Source organism: Leptodactylus fuscus, chromosome 1, assembly GCF_031893055.1.
Source record: "Leptodactylus fuscus isolate aLepFus1 chromosome 1, aLepFus1.hap2, whole genome shotgun sequence".
NCBI classification, from domain to species: domain Eukaryota; kingdom Metazoa; phylum Chordata; class Amphibia; order Anura; family Leptodactylidae; genus Leptodactylus; species Leptodactylus fuscus.
In genome coordinates, this window is record NC_134265.1 from 222,496,651 (window position 1) to 222,514,229 (window position 17,579).

The 17,579-nt window shown below is 40.3% G+C and overlaps 1 protein-coding gene across 2 annotated transcripts in view; it reads left to right on the forward strand.

The window, feature by feature from the left end:
- TNKS (tankyrase) overlaps positions 1–17,579 on the forward strand; it is a 137,887-nt gene that overhangs the window by 54,909 nt on the left and 65,399 nt on the right. For both annotated transcript variants that reach the window (XM_075283714.1, XM_075283715.1), the window contains exons 4-5: positions 2,081–2,117; positions 3,600–3,675. In XM_075283714.1, the coding sequence (XP_075139815.1) occupies positions 2,081–2,117; positions 3,600–3,675 (113 nt within the window). The remainder of the gene's footprint in view (positions 1–2,080; positions 2,118–3,599; positions 3,676–17,579) is intronic.

The following is a 17,579-nucleotide window of genomic DNA, read 5'->3' on the forward strand; positions in this document are numbered from 1 at the left end:
TTTGGAACTAGGTCTCTTCCTAGAGCTGGTGGCCCCACCAAACTAAATAATCTGGGAGAAGTGCCTTGGTAAGAAGGAGATACTTTCAGAAGGTCAGCAATCGCTTGACTTGACTGTAAAGTGGCCAGAAAGAAGCCTCTCCTTAGTAGTTCATATGAAAGCCCCTTGAGTTTACTGAAAAGCATGTTAAGGACTCTGTGAGATTCTCTGGTCTGATAAGACTGGAGGCTGCCAATGGTGCTTCTACGAAATACTGAGTAATGAGCCTGAACACTATTTAAATGTTCCTTTTTTTTCTATGAATCGGGGAAAGATTTAACTTTGTGTTTTCATTTTATTAGTATTGTGTGGAGAATGATGGAGAACTTTTTTTTTTTTTTTTTTACATTTAATTTTAAATAGAAAACTGCAACATAATAAACTATGAAAAAAGTGAATGTCTGAAGACTTTACAAATGCATTGTAAGTAGCCCCTTCACAAAAAAGTGTTACTTTATCAGTTAGTCTTTTCCCCTTTTAAATTATAGTGCCCCCTTAGCCAGTTTAAATGCCCCCTTTTAAAGAGGACCTTTCATCAGATCGGGCACATGCAGTGTTATATACTGCTGGAATGCTGACAGTGCGCTGAATTCAGTGCACTGTCGGCTTTCCCGATCTGTGCCCGGTGTAAAGCGCTATCGGTCCCGGGACCGTAGCGCTTTAGTGTCAGAAGGGCGTTTCTGACAGTTAGCCAGGGACGCCCTTCTGCCCAGCAGCGCCTATCGCGCTGTACTGTGGAACGGGGAGGCACTTCAGACACTTAGATCTCAGTATTACTTCCAAATGCAACATTGCAGTTCCACCTATATACTCTTTATCTGTCTATCTATAAATCTATCTGCAACATATGAAGGTTGAGAATTTCATCTTTCACATGACACCAGAAGCATGTTTCTACGTCGTACAATGATGAAATAAATACACATCATGAGAAGCCAAGGAAAACTGTGTTACAGATGCATGAACAGAATGTTTTGTAATTTGCTTTCACCTCATGGTAGTACAAATGAGAATTTCCTATTTGTCAGCAGCACATAGGTTTGCATGTGGAGGGTGACTGATTTTTGTTTGGATTTGGCGTAGTACTTTGTGCGAGAAATGTATTGTGAATTATGCTGATGTCATGTTGATAGATCCATTACGTTCTTGTGTCTAAGGGAAGGTTAATTCAGGGAACCCTTGCCCATTCCTCTCGATATTTTTTATGCCCCTCCCCTCATGGTCTGTAATGTCTTACCATGTAGCGTATTTCATTCAGTGTCTGACATACACCGGTCATTAATTTGAGGGGCTTCATTATCTGTCTGCCTTCAGCCACTTGTTTACAGCACTGATCTATAGAATCTGTTTTACACTTGCTCTTGTGGGTTTTTTTTTCCTCCTCTCCAAGCATATCATGTCTCCTGATTGGATGCAATAATTCTCCTCTGCTCGTGTTGCTCTTGAGGCAATCTAAAAATAAATGGCAATGCACAAAGGAAAAGGAGTAGGTTGATATATTGATGTGTGACATCCCCGGAGAAGCTTGTTTGGATGGTGGGGTGGGGCGCAGATGTGACTACTAATTTGTACCATTCGGAGATCTGCTTGGTGGCTTCCTTTTGTCTGAATCCCTTCTACTTGCCATGTGTAGTGTGACTACCCACTCACGGTAGCAGGAGAGGATGTGAGGATGGAATGAAAAGAGCAAAGAGACATTGTATGTGGATGGCATGCAGTTGTCGGAGCAGAATGTGTATCTGGACGCATAATTTCACATTCATTGGCTGTCTAAAGAAAGCCATTTCATGGGAGGATTGGACAAGAAGCTGCGTCAATTTGCTGCCCGTCTCCAAGGCACTGATGATGCTGCCTTCACAATCTGGCTAACGTCACTGCTCCATCACCCAGCCTGGGTGTGGGCTTGTTGCTCTCCCCCTTCTCTCTCCTCCTTTTTTTTCTCCTCTTCGTTTTTTCTTTTATTTTGTTCTTAGATAGCTTGTACATTTCTCTTGTTGCCTCCTACTCAATGCTAACAGAATGATATTTTGCAATCATTTAGGTGAATACAAAAAGGACGAACTCTTGGAAGCTGCCAGGTGAGTGCTCTTTAAATTTCTAATGCTTTTCGGGGGAGTGAAGGAAGGGAAGGGGGGGGGGGGGGGTTGAGGGGTAAAAGGATACAGCCTGCTTACAATGGCATTGCGGTGTTATTGTTTTGTTGGTGCTCGCTCGTACACTCCACAGCTGGCCAAGTTCATTAGTATGGATCTTTGCACACTTGGCTGCCTGTGAGAAGCAGAACAAGGGACTCATAGAGATGGCATGCCAAATATTGTATCTTTTTTGATAACGCTATGTGATTGTTTCACTGAAAGCGGAAATACATTCTCCTCTGTCTTCTCCTTTAAGCAGCAGAATGTGTGCCTGCCGTAGTCATCTTATTACATACTCTTATTTAGACAAATGCTGTTAAATTTCAGCAAGATTGTTACAAGATGAGCATAGGACTAATATGTAAACCCATTCCTTAATTCCTGTGCATGTTATTTGTGTATATACATACATAACACAGTATATAATAAAATGATTTGAGCACTGAGTTTTCTCATCTTCAAAGTTGCATGGTATTTGGTTAGCTTATTTATCACTTGTGGAATTTTTTTTTTTTTTTGGATCACTTAAATAAAAAAAAGTACGTGTTTAATTTTTAAAAAAGTGAAAATAGCTTTATTGACTTGGTAGAATGTTTATGCAAAAAAAACTGTACAATCCATACATTTGGTGTAAAAGTAATATTGAGACATCACTTTTAAAGAGTCTCCTGTTAAAGTAAGCAAATCAATGAAACGAAAGGGCACAAAATCCAAGGAATATGACCCTGTACAACATGAATTAAATCCTTGAAAGTGGCGTAGATGTGAAGGGCAGGCACCATTGACCAATGGCTTAGAGGACATTGCGCTGGACCTATGAGGGTGTTATTTACAGCATCTACTACATTTACTTCACCTTGTTGGTGGGCTGCCATGTAGTGACTTTAACACTGGGGCAGAAATGCTTAATTTCATTATTTAGTTCTCGATCTTAACTGCACATAAATCTAAGCACCCTGACAAAGTGTATGCAAATGAATGCAAGCCGAGGCATCATTACTACTTCCCCCATTCCTTTCCTTGTGAAGTCTTGTTGCTGGGGGGAGTGCCGGAATCTACTGCAATGAATGATACTCAACCAGTGTCATTCTGTCATCATCTTTAGCCATGATCTCACTGCACATGAAGCATTGGATCCAACGCTTGCAAAGGATTTTGTGCATTTCCTTGCTTTTTTACTTCTATTTTATGCTGCAGTATGTCAGTATTTGTGTATCCTTCTGCTAGTTGTATTTTTGAGACCAAGTGCCACATATGGTAGTTAAGAGCTAGAGCTAGTCTTGGCACCTATAATAAATATGACATGAAAGTTTTTGGCACAGTTGCTTCGGTAGCCAAAAATGTAGTAAATTTGTTTACAAATATGTTAGAATAGTATGGGAAGATTTGGAAAGACAATAATGTTTATTTTTTTTATTTTTGTAGGAGCGGGAATGAAGAAAAACTCATGGCTCTGCTTACACCGTTAAATGTGAACTGCCATGCCAGCGATGGACGCAAGGTGAGTACTTTAAGTGTTCTCACGTTAGATTACAGTGTGCCAAGTCATATGGATCATGGATAATTTGTTTTGTACATGTTGTGTTCATGGTCTTCAGATGTGTAATTTACACTTTAAGCTGAGATCTCAAGGCCTGTGACTAATTGTATATGATTTGTTTAAAGGGAGTCTATCATTGGCAATCGCCATTTTTAACTAACCATATCTTTTCATAGCCTTTAGAAAGGCTATTCCAGGCATACCTTTTATTCATTTATCAGCACCGGCATTTTTTAATTAGCCCATTTTTGTGATATGCAAATTATCCAGCACGGAGCACCAGAAGCCTTGTAACTATTCCTTAACCCCATAGCATCATCAGCCTTCCCCTTCACACGGCCCTTTGGAAGCAGTGAAGGACTATAGGAGGAGGGGATCCTGTGTAAAGAAGCAGGTGGTGAGAAGGGGAAGGCTGATGATGTTGCGGTGCTCAAGGAATAGTTACAAGGCTTCCGGTGCTCTGTGCTGGATAATTAGCATATCACTAAAACCAGGCTAATTCAAAAACGCCAGCACTGATGAAAGAATAAAATGTATGCCTGGAATAGCCTTTCTAAAGGCTATGCAAAGATATGTTTAGTTAAAAATGGATATTGCCATAGATAGACTTCCTTGATCTGATTATATAAATAACTATGCCTGATTGAATAGTATAGGTAAATATAAGAAATTCTGTAATATTTCTTGAGGATTTGTTTTCTTTACTACTTAAGCTGTTCTCTCCTGCTTCTTATGATCAGTCTGACTGCTTGTTTACATAAGATCCCTATGTAGAAGGGAAATGTTGTTTTTGTGCCGTGTTAGCCAGTGGGTAGGAAATATAAAAAACAAAAAACTTGAAAGTCTTCAGTAGTTGATAACTTTTTTTTTTTTTTTTTAATGGCTAACTCATAATGATGACAGATTATAACGTTTCGAAGCTCTCGACTTCTTCTTCAGATATAACTAAAAACAATTTCTGAAGGCTGCATATTTATGTACAACAGGACACATAGGGATAGAATTTTAGGAGGGAGAGGGGAAGAGGATTATTGGTATGTACAAGTAAACTAATGCACAGTTCCCAGCTTCTTATCAGTTCAGAGTGTCTATGATTTTCTCAGTTCAGTGATTTCTGTAGGATGTGAAAGGTTCATTCCATTCTCCAGAGTGTTAAATGACGTCATGCGCTTGTACTCATAAATACATCTGTTCTTCCTGGATTTAAAATTCCCTCTTAAAATCAAAATTTTCATGTCATTAGTGATATTATGATCTTCGTTGCAGAAATGTTTTGACACGGGAAGGTCCGTTCTTTGTTCTCTAGTTGTATGGCGATGTGCGTTCATACTCATTCTGAGCTTCTGACCAGTCTCTCCAACATACAGATTTTCAGTGGGACATTTGGTGCACATTATTAAATACATTACATTAGGTGTGTTACAGGTGAACGTACCTGGGATTTTATATTCCCCGTTAGAATTTGGTATCTCTATCTTGTCTGTAGTCAGTATGTGAGGGCAGGTTTTGCATCTTTTCTGTCCACATGGGAATGTTTCTGTTTTAGTTGGAGGTGACAGTAAGCTGCTAATAACCATATTCCTGAGGTTTGGTGGCTGTCTATAGCACAGGAGAGGGGGGTCTGGAAATATGGATTTTAGACGTTGTCTTTTTGCAGTAGTGGATGTGATTTGCGTGTGATTCCTCTCAGCGTCTCCAGGTGTGGGTTATATGTGACAACCAGGAGCACCCGATTATTTTCTTGTTTGGTATTGTATTTTAATAAATCCGATCTTGGTATTCTGGTGATTTGGTTATCAATTGTTCTTGGATGGTAACCCTGCCTCAACATTGTGTTTTTGAGGCCTCCAAAGTGTTCATCTCTATCTGCAGGGTCTGAACATATGTGATGGTATCTGATGGCCTGGCCGTATACAATGGAGTTCTTTATGTGTTTAGGATGAAAGCTATCCCATCTTAGGTAGGTAGGGCAGTCAATTGATTTCCGATACAGTGATGTTTCAATTTTGTTGTCCTGTATCTTGATGACTTCGTCCAGGAAGTTTATTTCAGAGAAGGAGTGATTGAGCGTCAGGTTGATGGTGGGATGGAAGTGGTTGAATTGTTCATGGAAGGTTTTCAGCTGCTGTTCAGACCCAGTCCAAATGATTAGGATATCGTCAATGAAGCGATAGTAGGCCCGGGGCCTGGTGGTACAGCTGGATAGGAAGTCACTCTCAAGCTTGGCCATGAAGATATTAGCGTACTGTAGTGCCATTTTGCTCCCCATTGCGGTGCCGGTCTACTGTAGATAGATGCAGTCACCAAAAGAAAAGTAATTGTGGGGTGAGGATGAATTTTGTGAGTTTCATCACCGATTCAGCATTCATACCTCGCTTTTCCATGAAAAACTGGTAGGCGTCCTTGTATGGGATATTGGAGTACAAGGATTCTACATCCATGGTGGCCAGGATGGTTCCATCTGGGAGAGGACCTATAGTGTGTAGTTTATTTAATAGGTCTGTGGTGTCCTGAAGGTAGCCGGCTGTATCTTTCACTGGGCTCATAATATAATATATAATATAATATATATTATATTATACACACACACACTATATAATATATATGTGTGTGTGTGTGTGTATATACACACACATTATATTATATTATATATATTATAATATATAAAAAAAATTTCCTAGCAGCCTCCCTTTCCACTCCCCCTTTTCATAGACTAAAATATAGAGCAACACAACTGCCGGAAACATTTTTCATTTTTGACTTTTCACCTACCGAACCCCATAACTTTTTTTAAAAAAATTTATCGAGCCATATGAGGGTTTCATGTTTGTGGGACAAATTGTTCTTAATAATGGTACTGTTTATTAGTCTGTAGAATGTGTTGGGAAGCTGGAAAAAATGTAATTATGATTTAATTAAAAGGTACAACTTTCTTACAGGCTCCATGTTTATGGCATTCACTGTGCAGCTTGTAATCTAGGTTTCGGTTCAATTCCAGGGATATCAAGTTTATATAGTTTTTATTTAAATTTTAACCCCGGTCCAGCACTTCAAACTTATTGATTTTTTTTTTTTTTCCTTAAAATATTTTTCCCAAAGGTGGGGAAAAAAATTAAAGTTTGTAGACTGGGCATTTTTGGTCACAGGGATACTTATGTATGTATTCTAGGAACAGGGAGGCAATTAGAATTTTTACTTTTCTAAAATAAAATAAATATATAAAATTATATATATATATATATATATATATATATATATATACACACACACACACACACACACACACACACACACACACACACACACACACACACACACACACACACACACACACCTACACATACACACCTACACACACACACCTACACACACACACCTACACACACACACCTACACACACACACCTACACACACACATACACACACACATACACACACACATACACACACACACACATACACACACACACACATACACACATACACACACACATACACACACACATACACACACACATACACACACACATACACACACACATATATATATATATATATATATATATATATATATATATATATATATATACACACACCGCATATACTCGAGTATAAGCTGAGGCCCCTAATTTTACCACAAGAAAACTGGAATCCAGGTGCCTTAATTCCTGCCATCCCGATCTGTATTAGCTTGGATGTTGGAAATGGGTTAATAACTGAACAGTTAATTTATGCAATTTTTTTTTTTTTTTTTTTAATAAATGGGGGTGCATTTTAACCCCTTCCCGACATCCGCCGTAATAGTACGGCGCTGCCGGGAAGGACTTCCCGCAAACCGCCGTAATAGTACAGCTGCTGCATGGTGCGCATTGAAAAGCACATCTAATACCCCAAACACCAAGCCCTCATATGGCCACATTGCTAGAAAATAAAAATAAAGATCTAGCTTGTACAATGTGAAGACAAAAACCCCAAAAGTCGCCAAATCATTAGGACATAAGTGGCTTTGACTAGAAGGAAATGTATAAGCTGTGCGAGCGTTTTCAGGGGACACCCCATATTTAGAGCTTATGAGAGAGCATATACCAGCGTTGATCCCCCAGAATGCCCCTCTTCCCCATCTGTGTCATAGGAGCTAGTGGGAAAATAGAATGGGATTTGATGTACCCAATTTTCTCCACACAGCTTACATATTCACTTTGGGGTTACTAACGCTCACTACATCACTTGATAAATTCTTTGAGGGGTGCGGTTTTCAAAATGGGGTCGCTTTCTAGAGGTTTCCACTGTTTTGACACCTCAAGGGCTTTGTAAATGCAACATGGTTCCTGAAACTGATCACAGCCAGATCTGCCCTCTAAAAGCTCTTTGGCGCGCCTTCCCTACTGCGTCTCGCTGTGCGTCCATATATTAGTTTACACCCACAAGTGGGGTACTATGGTAGTCCGGAGAACTTGCATAACAAATTGTGGGATGCGTTTTCTCCTTTAACCCCTTGTGAATGTGCAAATTCTAGGGCTAAACAAAAATATTAGTAAAGTAAAATCAAATTTGAAAATTTCACCTCCATTTAGTATTAATTCCTGTTAAGCACTTATAGGGTTAAATTACTAGGTATATGTTGCTTTGGCTTATTTAAGGGGTGCAGTTTTGAAAATGGGGTGATTTATGGGGGGTTTAATACAAGGGTCTTTCAAAACCCCTTCATAACTGGATTAGTCCCTTAAAAAATGGGTTTTGGAAATTTCTTGAAAATTTTGAATATTGTTGTTTCACTTATAAAACTTCTAATTTCCATAAAAATAAAAGTATGACTAAAGTTTGATGCCGACATATAGCAGAGATCTGGGACATGAGATTTATGATATAATTTTGGCGGTCTGACTATCTGTATGCAATACACATCATTTCAAACTTTATAAAATGCATATTTTTCAAAATTTCCACCAAATTTCCTATTTTTTCATAATTAAACACAAAACATATCAACCAAAATTTACTATTAACATGAAGCACAATGTGTTATGAAAAAACAATCTCAAAATCACTTTGGTAAGTTAAAGCATTCCAAAGTTATTGCCACACAGTGACACATGTCCGTTTTGAAAAATCTAGCTTGGTCAGGAAGTCAAAAAGTGCCATCGGCGGGAAGGGGTTAAGTATGTACAGCCATACTATGTGCAAGCACACAGTATGTATGGCTTGCACACAACATATCTAGCTAGCTTTAAACAGAACACATCACTTCCATGCTTTCATAGTCTCCAAGATGTCTACTTTATAAGAGAAGCATGTAGTCGAATTTGGAAAGTTCATGGCATGTTATACCACATGCACATGTTATACCACAGCACAGAATTCTCATGTATTTTTTTTCTGCTGTGTATAGTCATTAAGTCAGTGTTCAGACTTTGTAAGGATTTTTCAGCTTTCATAAAAAATTAAAATTGGGCAAAATCTAAAGGATGGCATATAATGACTGTTATGCAGTCTCTTGCTGCTTCACTAGTACTGTTAGAGTCCATGGCATTTTTTGTCAACTTGCCTGGAGTGATGACTAGCCAATGGCTGATCTCAGTGGTCTCATACTTTCCTGAGGCCAGTGACTGGCACCTGGAGTTACATAGATAAATATGCATATTACCAATACAGTCAAGTACTATCATGGGGGCCTAAGATTACTAGATTGAATATTACTTATTTCATGCTTTCTGCTACCTTTTGACCAAATTTCTATGAACATTTGAGGCCTAATTCCATGCAATAGGCCTCAAGTATATAAACTGTCTCACAGATAAATTATTAAAGATTGGTTTTGGTTGCTTTCATTGCCAGAAGATTGAAAAAACCCTGCTTTCCTTCTCGGTTAGGTTATATTAAAGGGACTGTGCTATCTGACAATGAACTAATATTACCATCAAGTTCTTATGGTAGGTTTAGCTTTTTTAGTTATTAGTGTCTCCATCCATATAAAGACTGAACTCTTGTATTTTCACTGAAATTGTACGCTCCATGTGGCAGCTGTAAAGCATCATCCTGGATTACAGTTTAGCCAAAATGGCTTCCCCCATATTCATGAGCAAATATAGAATTTGAAAACTTGATGAGGAAAAAGTAAATGTTAGTATCTGGTTTTAATTTGTAAAAAAAAAGAAGAAAAAATCTAAATGATTTAATCTTTCGCTTTCTTCCCAAAAAATTCTAGTTCACTTGAAATAGCCTTTGGCATTGCTGAATACACATCTGTATGCACGGCAAGTTTCAGAATTTGATAAATAGCTTACCTCTGCTTACACTATGGCTGCAGGTGATGCAGTTAAGGTCATTGATCATGTAATGAGGTTATACAGTAAACTGTAAATCATAGTGTAGTCTGGTAATTGGGCCCGAACATGGAACTTTACTGCCTTATTTAAATGGGTGCGATTACTTGGTGTGTAGATCCGTGTGTCTGCTCCCATCTTCTGCCTATTGCTCCATTCATTTATTATTGCTTCTGATAATGCTAACAGCCAATTAGTGACAATGTAGCAAAGTGGTGTTGGCAGATCAGTGTAACATGACAACTACATACTGTAGATACTGGCGTATACTTAGCACAAAAGTAAAATAAGTACTTGGGCTACATTTACACAATAGGGCCTTGCACTTGGGCAAAAAAGTATATATATATTTTTTCTTCTTCTCATGGCCACACCCAAGGGCAATCCGATAATAAAAATACCTTAGACCTGAGTCTATTGAGGGATATGTGAACTGGGATAGAGATGAGACTTGATGCATTTTTTTCCTCATACGTTGAATAGATCCATTCAGCGCACTGTCAGTTTTCTCAGTATGGGTACGGTGGAGATATCTGTGGCGTTAGTTTCAACATCAGTGCAGGGTGGTAAGGAACACTCACTCTGACAGTACAAAGCTATGTTACATTACTATTACAGGGGAGCCTTCCTCACAGCCTAGTGATGACGCTGAGCTATGAGGGATGCCCTTCTGACAGTGGAGAGAGATCTGTGTCGAATCAAACGGCACTGCTATCTCCTCCACTAGGGCACATAGTGGTATATAAAACCACACTACCATGAGGACATGAAAGTTCCTCTTTTAAGATCAGCTAGTGAGGGTATATCTCTTTCTGATCTTTAAACAACTCCACAGTGTGCAATTTCCGTTCGGTGAGCTGATGTGACAACTCATCTAGTGACTACCCTCAGGTGTTCTCTCTTTCTAAAATAAATACATAAAACACCTCTAATCTATACATATGATAAGCATATATACACACATTATATACTGTATGTTTTTCAGGGCATATTACATAAACTAGAACACTTGAAGATTTTTATAATGTTGCACTTCCTTATTTCCAGAGTACTGAGGATCAATCCTTGCAAGATACTGTACTACTGTGTATCCACAGACGTGGGTGTGAGCCATCAGTAGGACCAAGTGTACTCAGGAATGCTCGGAAGTTCCAGACGCATTCAGGAATTATCCGTGGTTCCCGAGGGCAACAAAAGCATAGAGAGGGCACGTTCATGAAAATATTGTTAAAGGGGTTCTATCAGAAAAATTATGCTAATAGAGCCCCACGTACACGTGAATAGCCTTTAAAAGGGCTATTCGGGCACCGCTAATCTAATTTTAACCCTCCCGTCTGTTTTAAAATAAAACTATAAAAACATATGTAAATGGTACCTGAACGTGCACGCTGGGCGGTCGTGCACAATCCGACGTCATCTTCTGTCCCTCCTTCCAGCGACGTCCTCCTCTTCTGCATCTTCTCCGCCTTCATCTTCTGTTTTTCCGGCGGGTTGTGTTCAAATCCCACACGTTTTTGTTGTAGTTCTAAATATCCTTAGAACTACGCGAGCATGCGCAGAACGCTCACGAACGTCCTCTTATCTGGAAGAAAAGAAGATGAAGGCGGAGAAGAGCCAGGACAGGAGGACGTCGCTGGAAGAAGAAAGAAGAGGAAGGAGGGGCTGAAGATGATGACGGATCGGGCACGACCGCCCAGCTTGCACGCTCGGGTATCATTTACATATATGTTTTTATAGTTTTATTTTAAAACGGGCGGAGGGTTTAAAATTAGATTAGTGGTGCCTGAAAAGCCTTTTTAAAGGCTATTCACGCATACGTGTGGGACTCGATCAGCATAATTTTGCTGATAGAGCCCCTGTAATGTTACTCAGGTAGAACAAGAACATTCCCTTCATTTTCAAGAGGTAGTCGTCAAGGCTTCAGTATATTTTAGTTATTCATTTATTTTCTTACACCTCCCCCAGCCTAATTTTAAATAAAATTTAAGCCTGGATAACCTCTTTAAATTGGTTTAATTTGGAGAAGAGGTGTTTAAGGTGAGATAAACCCATATAGATGGCCCATAGAAGAAATATAGGGGAAAAGCTGTTCCTTGTAAAATCCCCTCAAAAGACATGGGGGCATGCTCTTCGTTTGGAGAAAAACAAGTTTTAATCTCAAGAACTGACAAAGTTTCTTCACTGTGAATCTGTGGAATAGCCTACCTCCAGAGCTGATCACAGCAACAACAGGTGACTGCTTCAAAATAGCGTTGATTCTTATGGAAGTGCATAGAATGTTATGACCTTTTCCATCCCCTGGTTGAACTTAAAGAACATGTAACTATGTAATCCTGACCCCCTTAATCTTGTTTTCTGTAGGCTATTGCATGGGAGTCCCTTGGGGTCACATATCTGACAACAGAAATGCCCCACATGTAAACTGAGGTATGGGAACACTGTGGGGTTCATAGCAGAAGGAGCGCTACTGGAATTTTGAAGGGCAGATTTTGCTAGCATCTGTTTTAGGTTTCATGTTCCATTTGAAGAGCCCCTAAGGTATCAGCACAGTGGATCCAAAAAATACCCATCAAGGAATTTATTAAGAGGTTTAAGTGAGTTTTTTTTGACCATACATGAATTTCACCGAATTGTGCATTTAAACTGGAAAATTATATTTTTGCTAGAAATTACTTTAACCCCAATTTTTTCATTTTCACAAAGGGATAAAAAAGCACCCCACAATTTATTAAACTTATTTCATTAACACAATACCCCATATGAGGTTGTAACTGCTGTACAGATTTTCCAGAAATGTTCATGTTGCAATTGCTGTGCATCTTAGGTACCAGTACAGTACAAACCTCCAACAAATGATCCTTATTATGGACGCTACACCACTTAAGAAATTTCTGAAGGCGTATAGTGAGCATTTGAATCCCATAGGTGTTTTACAGAATTGGACCAGAAAGTAAGAGAAAAATTTAATGCCAAATTTTTAATTTTAATGTTAAGCAATTTATCCTGACTACAGAAATGCCCCATCTGTAGCATTATTGTATGTATGAGCACACAGTATGAATAGAATGTTATTTGGAGGGAAGATTTGCTGAAATTTCAAGGTGCCATGTTGCATTTTCGGAAACCCCCAATATGTGACTCTGTTTTTTGAAAACTACACACCTCAAGAAATTTAATTTTGGTAAAATGAGCGTTTTATACAAAGTGTAAGGCATTAATAATCCATAGATGTGTGGTACAGTTTGAAACATTCCTTCATGCAGAAGCAGGTTTTTCATGGAAGGTTTTTCAATGGTAAATACTGTCTTTTCATATTCCCCTTTTGGAGCCGGCTCTGCACCCTTTTTTGTTTCTTCCATTCTTAGCAGTTTAGGGGACTTCACCAGGGAAATGGGACCCTCTCTTCCAGAATACTTGGTCCTTCCCCTTCTTGGCTTCCAAAAACTAGAGCCTTGAGCCACAAAGTCAGGAATCAAAATTTTTGGAAGGTGAGGTCCATATTTGAGAAGTCGTTTAAGGCCTTGCCTCAGCTGTTCCTCTTCGGCGCCTGATGGGGGGTCCTTCATCATTTGTTGAAGTTGAGGAAGAACAATAGCAGAATGGGGCATGTTCCTCTTTCTCACTTGCAAATTCAGTGCCTGAAGCCAAACATAATTTCACACATCTCTAAAATTGGGCCAGATAAAATTGTTGTCACCTTTTCAAAATTGCGGGTAAATAACATTGTGGCAAGTAACAAGTGTGGGCAATATAAAAATCTCACCTGAAACCAGATAAAAAGGAGAGAAGTTGACTTAATTTTTTTGCATTGTGTGTCTGTGTGCCCAACCCTGAGGCTGCGGTCACACCTGCTTTGGGTGACCGCTCGGGGACTCCTGCAGGAAAGTCCTGCAAGCAGGACTTTTCAAGGGAAAGGGGGACCATTTCAGAATGAAACCTGCAGTTTGCCAATATCCTTCTGGTAAAACATATTATGGACAGTTGAGACCAAACTAGAGCTTTTTGGTGACGCACATCATTTTACTGTTTATCGAAAACAGAATGAGGCCTACAAAGAAAAGAATACAGTACCAACAGTCTAATATGGTGGAGGTTCAAAGATGTTGTGTGTGTTTTTTTTTGTTTTTTGTTTTTTTTTTCCTGCTGCCTCTTGTACTGGGTGCCTTGACTGTGTACAAGGTATCAAGAAATCTGAAGATTGCCAAAGGATTTTGAGTTATAATGTAGGCCCCAATGTTAAAAAGCTGGTTTTGCGTCCTAGGTCATGGGTCTTTCAGTAGGACAGTGACACAAGCAGTTAAAATAAAATTCTTTCTACCTGTAATGTGCACACACATATGACAGTAACTGGAATAAGGAAGCACAGAGTGGGTTCTGCTACTTTTAACCTTCCTTTTATGCTGTAATTAGCTGGGAGGTATAAGCCAACCAGTTACAGCCGTCAGAGCATGACACCACCATATGCTCCTTGCAGTGGCGTAAGAAGTGGGCACCTGCTGTTTTTTTATTTTTTCTTAGGCAGTTACCTGCTGCAGTAACCCCAACCGGTAACGGGCCCTATTTACTCACCAATCTCTGTTCCTGCTCACGGCTTCCCATTCTGCCATTCAGGGAGGCCTTGTACGTCTCATATCAAGTCACTGGTGCCCCCTGGATTGAAGAAGGGGGAGCGGTGGCAGCCTTGAGTAGGAACAGGGATGGGTAAGTAAAGCTGCGGGGTCTCACGGCAAGAATGTTAGATGAACCTCTTCAAAAACTGCTCTTCAGACCCCGCAGTATAATGATCGGAGGCCCAGAGGGATGTGAGTGATCATAAAAACCAGTGTTACTCACCGCTCCAGCATGACTCCATGCTGTATTCGGCCTCTGTAGTGACATCACATGGGTCAGGCCGGCATTACAATGCATAGTAACCCACGTCTGTGACCTCATTGTACAGGATGAAAAACGGCAGGTAGTTGCAGTGGAGCCTAGGAAATTTTATATATATATATATATATATATATATATATATATATATATATATATATATATATATATATATATATATATATATATTTTATGATGTTTGTTACTTCCCCTGGGTCTCTGATCATTCTACTTGGATCTCTGAAAAGACCCCAAAGTATAATAGTTTGTGGGTGGTGTATTCCAAACATTTTGGGTCCTGTTGAGTTTTTGCAATATTTTCAACAAACAGCATTGGAGCCCACTATGGAACATAATACGGTATGGAAGGTCTGCTATAGAACATTGTAATGTCACATTGAAGCCCTTCTGACAGTATAATGTCCCAAAGTGGTGTCCATACAGCATAGTGTGTGTAAATGGAGTGTTATATTGTGTGGGGGCCAGAATAGGGGGCACTATGCCCAGAAGGGGGGTCTAAACCAAAACTTTGTTGTGTGGCCCAGTCTTTGCCAGTTACGTCTCTGGCCCCATATAATCAGAGGTAGTAATCTGTGGGTATGTTCACACTACCGTTGGTGTCCGTTATGAAGGTGTCCATTTAAAAGAAAAAAAAAACGGACACCTATCATAACGGACATTAACGGACACTAACTGATGCTAACTGATTTTATTGTGTCCGTTTTTTTAACTGATCCATTTAATGGATCAGTTAAAAAAACGGACACATTAGTATCAGTTTAGCATCAGTTATTGTCCGTTTTTTTATACTGTCCGGTTTTTTCTTTTTTGCTGTTTATGCTTTCTGAGCATGTGCAGAAAATAAACGGACAGAAAATAACGGACTGTAACTGATGTTACATCAGTTACTGTCCGTTATATGTCCGTTGCCCATAGACCTCAATGTTAAAAAAAAAAAAAAAAAAAAAAAAAAAAACGGACACTTTCTGTCCGTTTTTTCAAACAGACAAAAAAATCCTGCATGTGTGATTTCTCTGTCCGCTTGAAAAAACGGACATGGTTGTTAACGGACCCTTACGCTAGGTTCACACCTGCGTTCATGTCTCCGTTCTATGGTTTCCGTCTTCTGCATGGCAGAAGACGGAAACCATAGACCGGGTCCGGCCATGAGCGGCGGTGAGCGTTTTATACTCTCCGCCGCGAAACCGGATTTTTTAATCTGGACACAGAGTAGTTCATGTCCGACTCTGTGTCCGGATTATAAAACCCGGTTTCGCGGCGGAGAGCGCAAAACGCTCACTGCCGCTCACGGCCGGACACCTTTCTCACCCATTCAAATGAATGGGTGAGAGAGACTCCTGCAGGTTTCCGTCTCCTGCCTCTGTTTTATGCAGGAAACGGAAACCTGCAATAAGGACCGATGAACGCAGATGTGAACGAGCCCTAAAGGACACAAACGGACACAAACTGACAACAGATGACATCCCATTGAAGTGAATGGAAATTGTAACGGACACAGCTAGTGTCCGTTGCTAAAATCTTGAACGGACAGTAGCAACGGACACTGCAATCGGACACCAACCGTAGTGTGAACGCCCCCTAAGCACCAATACCAACTATTTCTTATACCACCTGGCTAAAAAAAATAAAAAATAAAAAATGCAGTGATTGGTCTGATTTGACCAGCGACTCACAGCGTTTGCTTATGGGGTTAGCATACAGCAATCACCTTTAGCTGACCTCCCCACTTTAGTCCCTCGCAACAACCCGACTAGCCACTCTATTTTATATTATACAGGCTGCAACTGAGTGCCGTCATTTTGACCAGCCTGACGTAGCGATCGCGCCTGCATGGTTCCCCTAAAGGTGATATAATATTGGGGTACAGCCAGCGCCGCACCTCCCATGAGGCGACCTGAAGCGAGCGCTTCAGGCGGTGCTATGCCAGGGCCCCAGGGAGGGTGGCATTTTTGCTTACCTAAGCCAGTCCAGGACAAGCTTTCCTGGACTGGTTTAGCACCGAGCGGTGGATTGGGGAGGCCACTGGAGCAGCGCTGCTACAGCAGCCTCCCCTCACGCTCAGGCAGAGAGCAGGTCCACTCTGTGCCTGCTCTCTGCCTGCGAACGCCTCCCCCTCCTCCGGGGGGGCTGGCTATCTGTCGTTCGCCTCGGGTGGCGAAAGGGGCGGGTTCACCCCTGGGTACAGCAGACCCTCCCAGACTCGCCCCTAGCTGTCGCAGTACAATATTTGCACAGTTAAAGCTGATATGGCTGCTGGTAGATGGGTTGTGTCACATGACCATATCTAATTTGAAGTAAGTTTACAGAGGGCTAATGTAATGCCTGCTACCCCATACATGAGGCAGACATTATGGCTTGTCTGTATATGCAGTAGAAGTTCTCAACTGTGAGGGTACAATGCAGTGGTAAAAAGTAGAATGTGAGGCAGAATACAGAGGCATAAAAGACAGAGAAGACCTAGATATAAGAGGCAGAGAACAGTGGAATACACTTAGGGGCTTTAATTATTCAAATCGGGGCACGTACACAAGAGGGGGCTTCCAAACACAATTCTCATCCAAAAGTTGGTTCAGGCCTTAAACTTTGAGAAGCAGTGGTCTTGAGCATACACTATAGTCTATGATTATGCTTGCTTACAGAAAAGGCAGGTTA